General features: G+C 32.4%; 1 protein-coding gene across 1 annotated transcript; it reads left to right on the top strand.

Annotated features, from left to right (window-relative positions):
* The first annotated feature begins 3,002 nt into the window (after window positions 1–3,002).
* On the top strand, window positions 3,003–11,126 carry LOC130892197 (uncharacterized). Its single transcript, XM_057797422.1, has 5 exons — window positions 3,003–3,116; window positions 3,907–4,045; window positions 7,718–7,909; window positions 10,024–10,135; window positions 10,826–11,126. The coding sequence occupies exons 1-5, from the start codon at window positions 3,050–3,052 to the stop codon at window positions 11,006–11,008; spliced, it is 693 nt and encodes a 230-aa protein (XP_057653405.1). The 5' UTR covers window positions 3,003–3,049; the 3' UTR covers window positions 11,009–11,126.
* The last annotated feature ends 1,104 nt before the right edge of the window (window positions 11,127–12,230 follow it).

Genomic DNA, 12,230 nt, shown 5'->3' with positions numbered 1-12,230 from the left:
GAAAAGTGACAAATCTTGAATCTATGTATATGAACCCGAAACTAAACAACAATCGACTGTATGGGTCTTTGAAGTTGAGCAAAATCTAACAAAAGTTGTTCGCGCACGAAGTACTTCGAAGTAAATGGTCGCTTGTTTTTCTGAATAACTGGACTTGTTGCTACGTTCCATTAGAGCAATGTAGAACGGTCAATTCTGAATGGTACACCAGCATTTGTTTTCCTAAATCAAAATCAAAATATCGAATTAATGGGTCATCCGCCAAACAATCCTGTTTGGAACCCAATGATTTGTTCTTATTCTTGCAGATCAAAAATAAATTGCAAGGTCAACGTCATCTCGCTTTAAATATGTATAAATGAACAAATTGCAGGAACAGTGAACTAAAAATTATGAAATCCACAACTAGTTTCAAGGGAACTTGAACCATCTCTAGATAAGAAATTACCCTTTCAAGATGAATTACACTATTTGCATCTTTTATATGTCTATAAACATAGAAAAACTATACTGATATAAACATCATATGCCATAGAAAAATTAACGCACCAAAGTAAACTAGAGTTTTTAATTTGAAATTGATTACGAAAATCAAACTCCTTCATCAATTTTCCATAAACCTATTTGGAATGATATACTACTTACATAGTAGCTGCAAAATTCTCACTAGGTCTAGCCTTCACAGTTTCTTATTAATTCACTAAAATGTATCAACCCTTCTTTTATAATTATGCGTTTCAACATAAACATGTCAGTTCGTTAATGTATCAAATCTAGTCTACCGCATCCTGTTTTTTTATTTATATTACTTTTGTATTGTTATTCACTCCTACAATATTTATCATTTCATTATTATCGCCAGCGGTATGTGCTGAATTTAGGACAAAAAAAGTAGCGGTTCAAACATACGTTGGAATTTTATGAATTAGAGATAATAAGCTATACATATTTTTTAGACCTCACTATTTTTATTAATATTATCGATTTTGATTAATATTATCGAATGATTAAAATCAGATGACCGAGGAGGCGAATGAATCGGAGATCCACCTCTACCGGTCCACTGATTCGGAAAATGGTCACTCAACCATTCACGACATCCTTTATCAAACTGCGGTGTAGTTCCATCGTGTATAAAAATAAAGATCTCCGCTTGATTAGCATTTAATCCTCTAATATCTCGAAACAGTGATTGTTTAACAAATCCACATACATATCACCATTTTAATTTCAAAGTCGAATGTGATAAACATATTAATTTATTACTTAAAGCTGCTGCACAAACATTATTTTTAAATGAGTGGTGTTAGCTATGCCTAATAAGATTATCAAATAGAAATTAAGCGTCCATAATGGCTGAAATTTTAGTAAGAGTCTCTCAAAACATACGCTCAAATTTTATTGATAAATGTTGATATCTTCAGGTTGAGCTGGGAAACTTTTCAGACAACCCTCGTAGCTTGGTGTATGAATTGTTGAAACAATAGCTCTCTCCCAGCTTTGAGCATTTTACTAATATATATCTTAACTGGAACAGTAACAAAGTTGTTGCAATTTTGAAATGTTTCATTTACTTAACAGATTTTTGAAGTTTCAAGTTTGGAATTCTCTCTAATAATTTGATGCCATTCGGTTTTCAGGATATTCCGAAGATGAAGTGGAAGTAGGACACGGCTTTTTGGGTTCCCTGTCTAATTTGTCCCACAACTCAATCGGATTGCGGTCGGGTGACTGTGATGGCCAAATTATTACTTTCAGTACATTCTTCCTTTCTAATTCTTTTAAATACTCTTTGCACAGTCTCGAGGAATGATTGAGATCGTTGTCATGCTGAGAGCTAAATTTTCTGCCGATCAGGCGCTGCCCAGAACGTACTAAATTTTCATTTCATATTTTTTCTAGTATTCTTTCTTCAAAATTCCTCCAAATTTTACTAGGTTTCCTAGTCGGGATTATACATGGATATAACATCCAATCTTCGCACAAACACTCTTCTGTTAAACCCAAAAACGCCAAACTTTGACTCATCACTTTATAAAACTCTCTTTCACTATTTATGTGTACAATTTTTATGTTCTTTATTCCACCGCAACATCTTAGTTTTATTTTGACGTCTTAAAAGGTTTATCACCGCACCCTTTAAAAAAGACCAGCTTCGCTCAATTTCCTTTTCACTGCAGAAGTACTCAAAGGCAGATCCTTAGATTAATTAATTTGAGTATTTATATCTTTCACGTATACTGATCAATATAATACGTATATCCTCAGCGGTTCAAAGTTTTTATCGCCAAAGCTCTTGATGGATACATAATTATTCACGTTGTGGTCCACGGTACGACGAGGTATTTAATTAATGTTTTAATATAACCTTAAAAAAGAATATTGGTCTTGTCCTTAGATTAGTGAAGGGATTTTTGTCCTATCTTAAACATTCAGGACCTTTTTAGTAAAAATTTTGTATCGAAGAAATAACATCGATTTTCTAATTTCAAAGAAAATAATTAAAAGGAGTTATGTTGAATATGTAGAAATATAAGTAAAAAGAGTTACATATATAAAATTTAGAAATAAGATTGTAAAAATTTAGTTTCTAAAATAAATATGAAATGATATCAAAGCCTACAAATCAATAAAAAAGTTTTATAATAATCATTAAACGAACTACTGTGATATTAAAAATTGATTTTGTATTAAGTGAACTATCGAGAAAGATAATAAATCAGAAAGACTCAAATTTTATTTTAAAAGTTGTAAAATTATGGATAGTTATGTCAATATGTGTAGTTTATGTAAAACATAAAACATCTAGTGATTTCTGTAAAATAATGCTTGAAGGGTACTTGATCTTCTATTGTCCAGGTTTTCATTATTTTCGAAAACAATGAGTATTCATCAGTTGATTTTGTTTAAATCTATTATTTTCAATTTGATAAAGGTACTTTATCATCTAATCATAGAAAGATATGTTTGATAGATAAAATAATTGTACTTAAATATCACATATAATATTTTAGAATCAGTGTGAAAACTACTTGTGTATAAACATAAAATGAAATTTCTAATAATAACTTTTGCTATAGCTGGTGCCTTTGCGGCTATACCATCTTTGGATCTGAGTGAGTTTTATATCTAATATCACCATAGAATTAATTGTACAGTGAACTTTTTTCGATATATTTGGAAAATTAAGGTCGATTCACTTGACGTTCTAATCTTCGACCACCGTTGCGTTTTTGGACAGTCGTTCGGTAGATCCGAATTTTTTACTTCACGTTCATATTAGGGTTAGGCCAATATCCTAAAAATATTTTACACTTTTTGATGTTTTAAAGGTTTTGAAATTCAAATTCAAAATAAATGTTGGAATTTCCAGCACATTTGAGTTCTTTGCTGTACCTACCCTACACCTCAACTACAAAAATAATCTGACTGTCCCGTTTTTGAACAGTTTTTATGGCCAGCCTAACTTTACTGTGGAGGATTTTTAAAAATTTCAAATACTTGATTTTTTAAGAATAAAATTATGTTAGCTAGTCTACAAACAATTCTAGAAAATGAATATTCAAAGGATTAAAGAAGAGAACAACTAGCTGGTACGTCGACGGATATTGAATTGCATCTCTTCCGAAGAACGTGACGGAAGGGTCGATGGACATCACTTTCTTTGGAGAAGATGTAATTCAATATTCATCGAGGTATTATCCAATTGTTTTTCCCTTTTACGAACGACACAGCTCGTTTTCGAATTATTGATACCATTTCAGAGGTAAAAAGTAGATACTATATTTTTTATATTGGACACACCTCGTATATCATTAACAAATATACGTTATATTATTTTTGTGATTTTTGATACACAGATGGTAGGTATTCTAGTAACTAATCTATAGTTTAATGGTTTTATAGGGACAGGTGATGAAAACGTTGAGTTGGGAAGTGTGATAACCGATTTAATAAACAAAACCATCAATTCTTTGATTGAAAATCTTGACGAACCTCTGGTCTTAGATGATATAAATGTAGACGAAAACTCTGAAGGGCTCTCGTAAGTGAATTTTATATGTCATGTGAAGCATTAGTTCAGAACATTTTCTTATATTTCATTTCCAGTCCATAATCAATTCCATTAAGTAAAGAATCATTAATTATAGTTTTGTCAATTTCTGATTGGTGTATTGATACATATAGAAGTCCATCGACAGTATATCACATAGGTGTGCAGAATATACATAAATGAAATAAAATATATTATGTTATTGAAGGTGTTTCCAAATGCGAAAATTCGGTTGATTTGATTTATAAGTCATGGATTTTGTTGCAACAAAATTTCTTGTCCGCCTTCCAGTGCCGGATTAACCTAGGGGCTTGAGGGGGCTATAGCCCCGGGCCCCAGGTCCAAGAGGGCCCGTTCATTTGGAAATCATTCTGTATTTTTTGATGTGTTGATACCACAAATCTAACATATTGATATTATTCTGGGAATTTTTCCGGGTTTCCGAATTCCTTAAGGGGGCCCCGTCATTATTTTAGTCTCAGGCCTTATAAATCTTAATCCGGCCCTGCCGCCTTCCGAAATATCACCTCTAGAAGGTGATGAGCAGAAGACCTTTCAGTGCATTATTTAAGAATAAGTGCTAATGTCCGTCCGTCTTTGTATATATGTTTTAAGCTAAAAAAATAATATAGAAGAATACCAAAAACAAGCAGATATTCTAAAAATAGATCGAAAAAAAAACAAAAATATCATCAACCAATCTTTTAAGGTAACTTTTCAACTATGAAGTCGTCTGAACATTCCACACATACACTCTTTATATGTTCTATACACATTTCGAACATTTATCTTGATTTTTGCATGTGATTCAAGCAACTGCATGTCCAGAGTCTCCACTTTCACACATCTTATCTATAGTCTGCTTCTTTTAGCGTGTCATTTTCATAATACATCAAGAGCATCATCTTTTGGCTTTAGAATAAACGAAACACTGGTAAATTTATCTTAAAACATACTGGTTGTCGTCGGTCTACTTACAGGCTTGTTGAAGTCCAATTGCAGTTTTGGTTTTTTCTCTTAATAGTTCCAATTATAGTAAGCTGATGATTTGTCAATAATGTATGAACTATCTGCTTATTAATAAAGAAATTATCAAGAGTAATAATTCTCTTGGTACCCCAGATAGGTCTACGCAAATGTGTTGCTAAATCCACAATGTTTATGAATTGCTGATATTCCATTTGGCTACAGACCCAACTAAATTTCTAAACTTGTATAGTATAATTATAATCTAGTTTAGTATAGGTCAAGGCATATATTTTTATATCGTACCTATTTCGTTTTTTTTTGGCATAATATTCCTTGTACCCATAGCGCCCTCCAAAGGCTTCTAATTGTTTATTTACTATACAATAACTTGAAGACATTGAGTAAGGTTTTGGCAATTTGGTGATGAAATTTTCAAGAAAGGTTTGGGTGGAAGCTAATTTGTCTATTGCTTATCTTTCTGTTCTTGTTTATCATCAAAGCGAATATATGGTTATAAAAATTTAAATCGTTCATGGTACATTAATTGTAAAGCGAAATATTTCTAAAGAAGAGGCTTTTATCCTAAATAAGTCGCGAACATTTAGATGTTTTTTCTTCCCTGTTATATACAATAGGTCTGTGAGAGATTCTATTTCCAGTTTCTCTATCTTCTATTCAAAGCATTTACATAAAGCTCAACATTTATATCAGTGTTTGTAGCAATGTTCTCTTATAATACAATTCCAAATGTCACTAAACTTTTCTTTATTTCTAGTATCCTCTCATTTATTATCTGGATGCTTTCGACAGTTTCCTTATCTTTACCAGGAAAAATAGGAATTCTTCTACATATAACCTGTTCGTTTCCTGTCTCAGACAAAATAGTATTATCTGTTTCAGGTACATCTTGTTCACTATCTATCTAGATATTTGGAACTTCTTCCCAATCATCCGCAGAATCGTAACTTTCCGATTCATCATTACTGATAACTTAATTTAGCAAATATTTTCTCTCCTTCTTGTAGCTCATTTCTATTGATATGAAGTAAACAATCAATATTTCATTCGTTGGAAACGAAATAAACGGATTTTATCATTGGAAGTTACAACCACACAAGCTAACTTCCGTTTCTTCGATTGAAATTTCGTATAACCTAAAAACTGGCTATCAAATTTTATTGATTATTTAACACGATATGGGTTCGTCTCGTCTGGGCGTTAGCACTGGAAGATTATGATTTCATTATTTTCTTAAATAAAGGTTGAGTTAGAAAACTGCCTCTTAAATGTAAAAAAACTAAACGACTAACTTCAACAATTTACGTTGATGTAATTTACCTGATATTTTCCAAAAGAGGTTCTAGCAGATGATGGTAGTGTAGAACTAGAATTAAAAAATGAAGAAATATATACAATTAAACAATGTATTGGTTATAAAGTCAATAAGTCAACTTCAACATTAGCTAAGACAAAGAAAAAAACTGAAATATTCTTCTGGGAAATGTTTTAGCAAAATTTATCTATCAGGTCGGCAACACAGGCAGTATGAAAGGAATAGAGCTGTGACTTGGTACAAATAGGTTTCCCTTTGTGATCATTCTTCTGTTTGTTTGTTCACTTATTTTTCATCATCATCGTCATATAGCTCCCAGTGGAGCAAAGGACACATGTTAATGTTTCAGCAGCTGTATTTGAAATGGATAGTTGGCAACAAGTTGTCTAAAAGTTTGAGACCCAACAAAGAAACAAGATATTTTTTTCCATAATAATTTTGATTTTTCAGTATAGTTTATTTTCAAGTCTATGCACTCTTACCTTTTTAACCAAATAATAGTTGATGTTTAAAAAAAAAAATCCACTAATGCGATAACATCGTCATCTGATGAAAATTTCTTCCCTGCAAGTTAAACTTTGAGATTAAGAAACAGGAAAAAGTCACTGAAGGCCAGATCTGATGAATACGATAGGCGGTCAACCAATTGGAAGTGTAGTTAGTGAATTTTCTTTCTTTTTTGCAATTCCACCCTCTACCTTATCAAAGGTCTATGACTATCCCCCCAAAAACCGGTCTTGACTATTTTATCTTTTCAGTAGTTTCATTCATAGTTATAAACGTGCTTTTAGTCCAAAGCGGCATCCCACGCGCATAGCTTACGCATACATATGGCAAATGCATTCTTTTGATATACCTTATACCTTTCCAACCTTTATCCGATGGTAGTCCAGTACCATGTTGTGAACTTTTTCGATGATATCGCTGGTTGTCGTAGTTTCTGGTCATGCATATTCAATCAAGCTGATTTTGTTCCGTTTGAATTCAGCTGACCAAAAATTTACGGTCGTAATTAATGGTGCAGAGCCTCTATACAATGTCTTTCATTTTCGTAGGCGCAAGCATATATTCAAGGATTCATTTCTTTCTATTTTAAGAGAAACTTCACAACCATTTCCAACGATTTTAAATCAGGCGAAATGGCTTGAATTGTAGTAAAATCTCTCAACGCATGCGTAATTATATTTCTCAACATATATTGACAAATTTCCATATTTTTAGGTTGAGTCCGGAGCTTTTCAGGCAACTCTCGTATTATTTAATGTCATATTTATTAGGATTTTTTTGCTAATATTTATTTCAATTATACCTGTGAATTTTTTTATTTGGAATAAATACTATAATTTGTTATCGTTTTGCAGGGGTACCATAGATGTGACTAATATCAAAATATCGGGCTTGAAGAGTTTGGTTGCCACATACATAGACGTCAACCTTATAAGTAAAATAATGAATATAACTATTCACATTCCAGACATAAATCTTCAATTTGCTGCTAATGTTGATGTCGTGTTAGCTGAATTGATTCCTTTGTACGGTGCCGGAAAAAACAGGTATTAGTTGAACTGGTATATCTATATTGAATTATTATACAATACGAGTCAAAAATTTTAAATAACTCAAATATAATGTTTCCTTTGCAAAATGGTATGTCCAATTGATCGATATTTTTTTCAATCGCGCTCCAATAATTTAGAGATGATTAGATCCGTTCAATTTTTATCAGCTCTCCATTTGTCCTTCCTCCCTCTTAGACTTCTCAGTCTTTTCTTAGACCCAAAAACATCAAGCTTTGACTGAACTCCCACTCTTCATGTGTTCAACTTTTATGCTGTTCAGTCTACTACAATCTCTTGATTTTTGACGTCTTGAAAGTGGTTTCTCTACTACCACCATTCCAAAAAGGCCAGCTTTTCTCAATCTTTTTTTCACTGTAGAAGTACTCAAAAGTAGATCCCTAAATTCATTGCTCTGAGCTGCTATATTTAGGCTTGTGAGCCCGTGAGTCGTTTATATTAAACGGTTGTGAAGTATGGTTACTTTTGACTAGACTATGAAGACTTGCAGTTAATGCACAAGTTTCAACAGATAGCTCCTTGGTTTTACCCATTTTAAAACTTACAAGTTTGAATTTGCGGGAACGAATCCAATTCGAATACGAGCTCCATATAAAGATGTCTTGGTCCAAAATGTATAAATCACAGCACGTTCTTGGGTCTTACAGGGCTAACTGAGACTAAGCTATAATCATAAACACCGAAGAATTAATTCACATTTAGAGAATAATAAACAAATCAGCCGGTACTTGTAAATAGTTGAAGATAGAGGGGTCTCATAGTGGTACATAATATATTCTCGGCCGAGTTGTACTTGGAAAAATGGTCTGCACAATGGTTAATATTCTCTTCGTCAGACTGAGAGCGCCCTGAGCCCATTTTTGTTGTTGCTAAAAGTGTAGCAACTGCATCTCTAGGAAATATTTACTCTTACAAATAAAAAGGTCTTAGAAATTGACTTCATAAAAACGATCACAGCACAATGTAAATAACCAATAAAATCTATACAAAGAAATGCCGCTTTATAGCCGGCGCATTCAACACACTTTAGATTCTATTAACCTAATCGAACAGAACTGGCTTCATGGTCTATGTGAGTGGACGAGATAGTAACGACAATTTAACGAATCGTGATTCGTGGTATGCGATCTTGTCGATTACACTTCCGAAAAGCTTTGCGTTCCAGATTAATACGTTGGACTAATATTTTGTAGAGATTTATATGATGAATTATATTTTTTATAAATTTGATTTCAAATTTGTAAAGTAATATTTGAAAAGCTCAAATCTACATAGAATTCCAATACTAACATTTTATTATAACATTATTGTATGATTGTAATACTACTTAGGATTTTTAACAATGCAACGCCTGTAAAAGAGACAGAATTCTTTGTTTATTGTTTTCTTACACTGAATTTTTTGCTCCCTCAAGTAAAAATATAACAGATTTGCTGATTGGCCAAATAACAACGTTTAACTCTGAAAATTCTTAACGTTTTCAATAACTTCATCATGTGGAATTGTGAAAACAAAAAATCATCAGTGTCTTTATCATAAATATTTTATCTAGAATAAAATTGATTAACAAATACGTTCCACATATCAAAACAATAAGATTGCTTCAAGTGGATACGTTAGAAGATATTAAAAACAAGCTTTTATGTCGACGGTTTTATATTCTAAACATTTCCATTGTATTATAATTTGTTGAATGAGCGTCCCATATATTTTCTATTTTTATATCAGTCACACTATTATTGAATTGATGTTTATACGGTTCGTATATACTCAATAAATTCTTGGACTCATTATTGTTTGTCAAAACGAGATACCATTATTAAAAGTAAGGGACTGAATTAGAAAGTACCTCTGGTTGCATTATTTTTGGGTTGCGATTGTGAAGAATGAAGAAGGATTCAGTCTGTATGAGATTGCTTGTCCCATAAAATCTCGCATGTGGTCAATTGAAGGTAATCTTTGAACATACTGAAACTGAATTTTCTATTCTTTTCGTGCATTCCCAGCTAAAGGCTGCTTCTTCAGTCAGTACTACACAACATTTTTTATGATTACTAGCTTGTGACTACCGACCACTGTTTCTATTTTAGCATAGACTTGAGCGAAATCGAACTAACTATAACAGGATTAATTGATATACACGATCTTAAGCATATCAAAGTTCAAGATGTTGGAGTTCTTATACATTTGGATTCAGCCACGGTAAGTTCAAAATTTTCAGAATTCCTGGAGGCTCGCTCGAACCTACGCGTACGTACTTGTTTGTGTATGTTAATCATTTTCACTGTATCGTCATTGACATCATCGACGTTAGTGAAGACACCAGTTTACTAACATTTTTTTCTTTTCTTTTCATTCCTCCATTTAATTATTCTTTATAGTTTCTCTCTTTTCCTCCGTCACGTATATAAGCCTAAATAATAGATTGCAATATGTATTAAATATATTGACAATTATGGTTGTCGATGAATTATTTGATGGTTAGGCAAAAGTTGTATCATTTAAATGGTTTCATAGAAAGAAGGTAGACTGACACCAATTCATTTGAGTGCATTTTAAAAAATCTAAATAACAAAGTACACGGGCTTTTGATTGATTGATCATAAAATAATGTTAAAGAAGTTCAATCACAAATTATGTGTTTTCGAGGGTCCCAGCAAACTAAAAAGGTATTTTTAATTTGAGCTCTCAGTACATCCATTATCCATATTTGTTGGAGTATCTCTTCGGAAGTGTACAAAATCTTTCCTCACGGAGATAAAACAATTCCGGGGGGATTTTGGTGACTTTTATAGCTTTATCCTCTATTTTCCCATCGTAGTCATTTATTGACTGGTCTAATAAGGAACCAAATATAGAATAATTAATATTAATACAAATGATATTTTTCAGTTCAACTTTAATGGTCTGCTCAATAATGTTGAATTCACTGCTCTAATCAACACGATGCTCACAGACAATGTTGCTGCCTTCATAAACGATAACGATGCTTTGTTATCTAAAGTTCTCGGACAAATTATTGAAGATATTGTCAATCAAAATACGACAATGGAGAATTTTGAAAGTTTTCCCTAATTAAATTTGTAAGATTCAATTTCAAAAATGTTTTATACATAATAGAAAAAATGTGTAACATAATTTTTTATTTAATTGTTCTTTCGATTTGCAAATTAAAGATATTATAATTTTGGAATTTATTGTTTATATAACAGGTTAAATCACAAGAAACATGGATTGTGTTAACCTATAGAAAATTTTCCAGTCTTATAAAACTGTTTACCCCTCTTAATTATTTTCTTTTAACCTAAGTAACCAGACTAGGACACATTTGTTTAACAGACTAAAGGCAATATCCCAATCTGGCTATATTATCCCGTATATTTCTATCACAAGTCTCTCAATTTTCTATGCATTCTTCTAATACTTAATAAAAAGTATCTGCACATATTTACTTATGTTTAAATTTACTGACTATTTGATGATTTCTATGTAGGAGGTATTAGAAAACGTAGGCCTAATTGAAGTTCGCTAAGCTCTAAAGTACTTGGAAATCCTGATGAAAGAGGAATTTTAGTTTCACATTTCTTCAATTCCTCGTAATATCAACTGAAAACTAACACCTGTACGCGTACTCGATAGCTAATCTTCGTCCAAGCTTTCAAATAACTACAAGGGTTGCTACCTAAGTTTTGAGATAGATTTATTGTTTTCCAAGATATTCTTCATTAAGATCAATACACTTTTGACCTTATGTGCCAAACAAAGACTGTAAAGCGGATGACCCATCAATTCGATGTTTTGACCATCCAAAAACTTTTTTGTTTGAACTGATGTGTGTGATCTCGCATTGTCGGGGTGGAGAATGATTCGTCTTCTACGATTGGTTTCCCCGATTTTTGCGAAGGTTACTGGTAAACAAATGCTGGTGTATCGTTTAACATTGACCGTTCTACGTAGCTATAATGGAACGGTAACGACCATTTTCTTCGAAGTGCTTCGTGTGGGAACAACTTTCATTGGATTTGGTTATTCTTGAAAGACAAATACAGTCGATTGTTGTTTATGATCGGGTTCATATGCATAAATCCAGGATTCTTCGCCTGCTACCGTCTTTTGAAGCATTGCAATTGAATTTTTTCAGTATTTTTTTGCACTAATCAACACAAGCTTTTTTTGAGCGATTGTCAAATATTTTATACCAGTGGAGCTATTGCCAAGTATGCCTCAATCTCACGATATGTCATATGACGATCTTGCAATATCACTGAACCGAATTTTTCCGGCAGAACAGTCGATT

This window comes from Diorhabda carinulata, chromosome 4, assembly GCF_026250575.1.
Source record: "Diorhabda carinulata isolate Delta chromosome 4, icDioCari1.1, whole genome shotgun sequence".
NCBI classification, from domain to species: domain Eukaryota; kingdom Metazoa; phylum Arthropoda; class Insecta; order Coleoptera; family Chrysomelidae; genus Diorhabda; species Diorhabda carinulata.
This window is presented reverse-complemented; position numbering and strand designations above follow the sequence as displayed.

Excerpts from the sequence above, each read along its gene's own strand:
- LOC130892197 (XM_057797422.1), top strand. The coding sequence starts at position 3,050 with ATGAAATTTCTAATAATAACTTTTGCTATAGCTGGTGCCTTTGCGGCT. Across the intron at positions 3,117-3,906 it reads TATACCATCTTTGGATCTGA|GGACAGGTGATGAAAACGTT; the intron begins GTGAGTTTTATA and ends ATGGTTTTATAG. Across the intron at positions 10,136-10,825 it reads TACATTTGGATTCAGCCACG|TTCAACTTTAATGGTCTGCT; the intron begins GTAAGTTCAAAA and ends GATATTTTTCAG.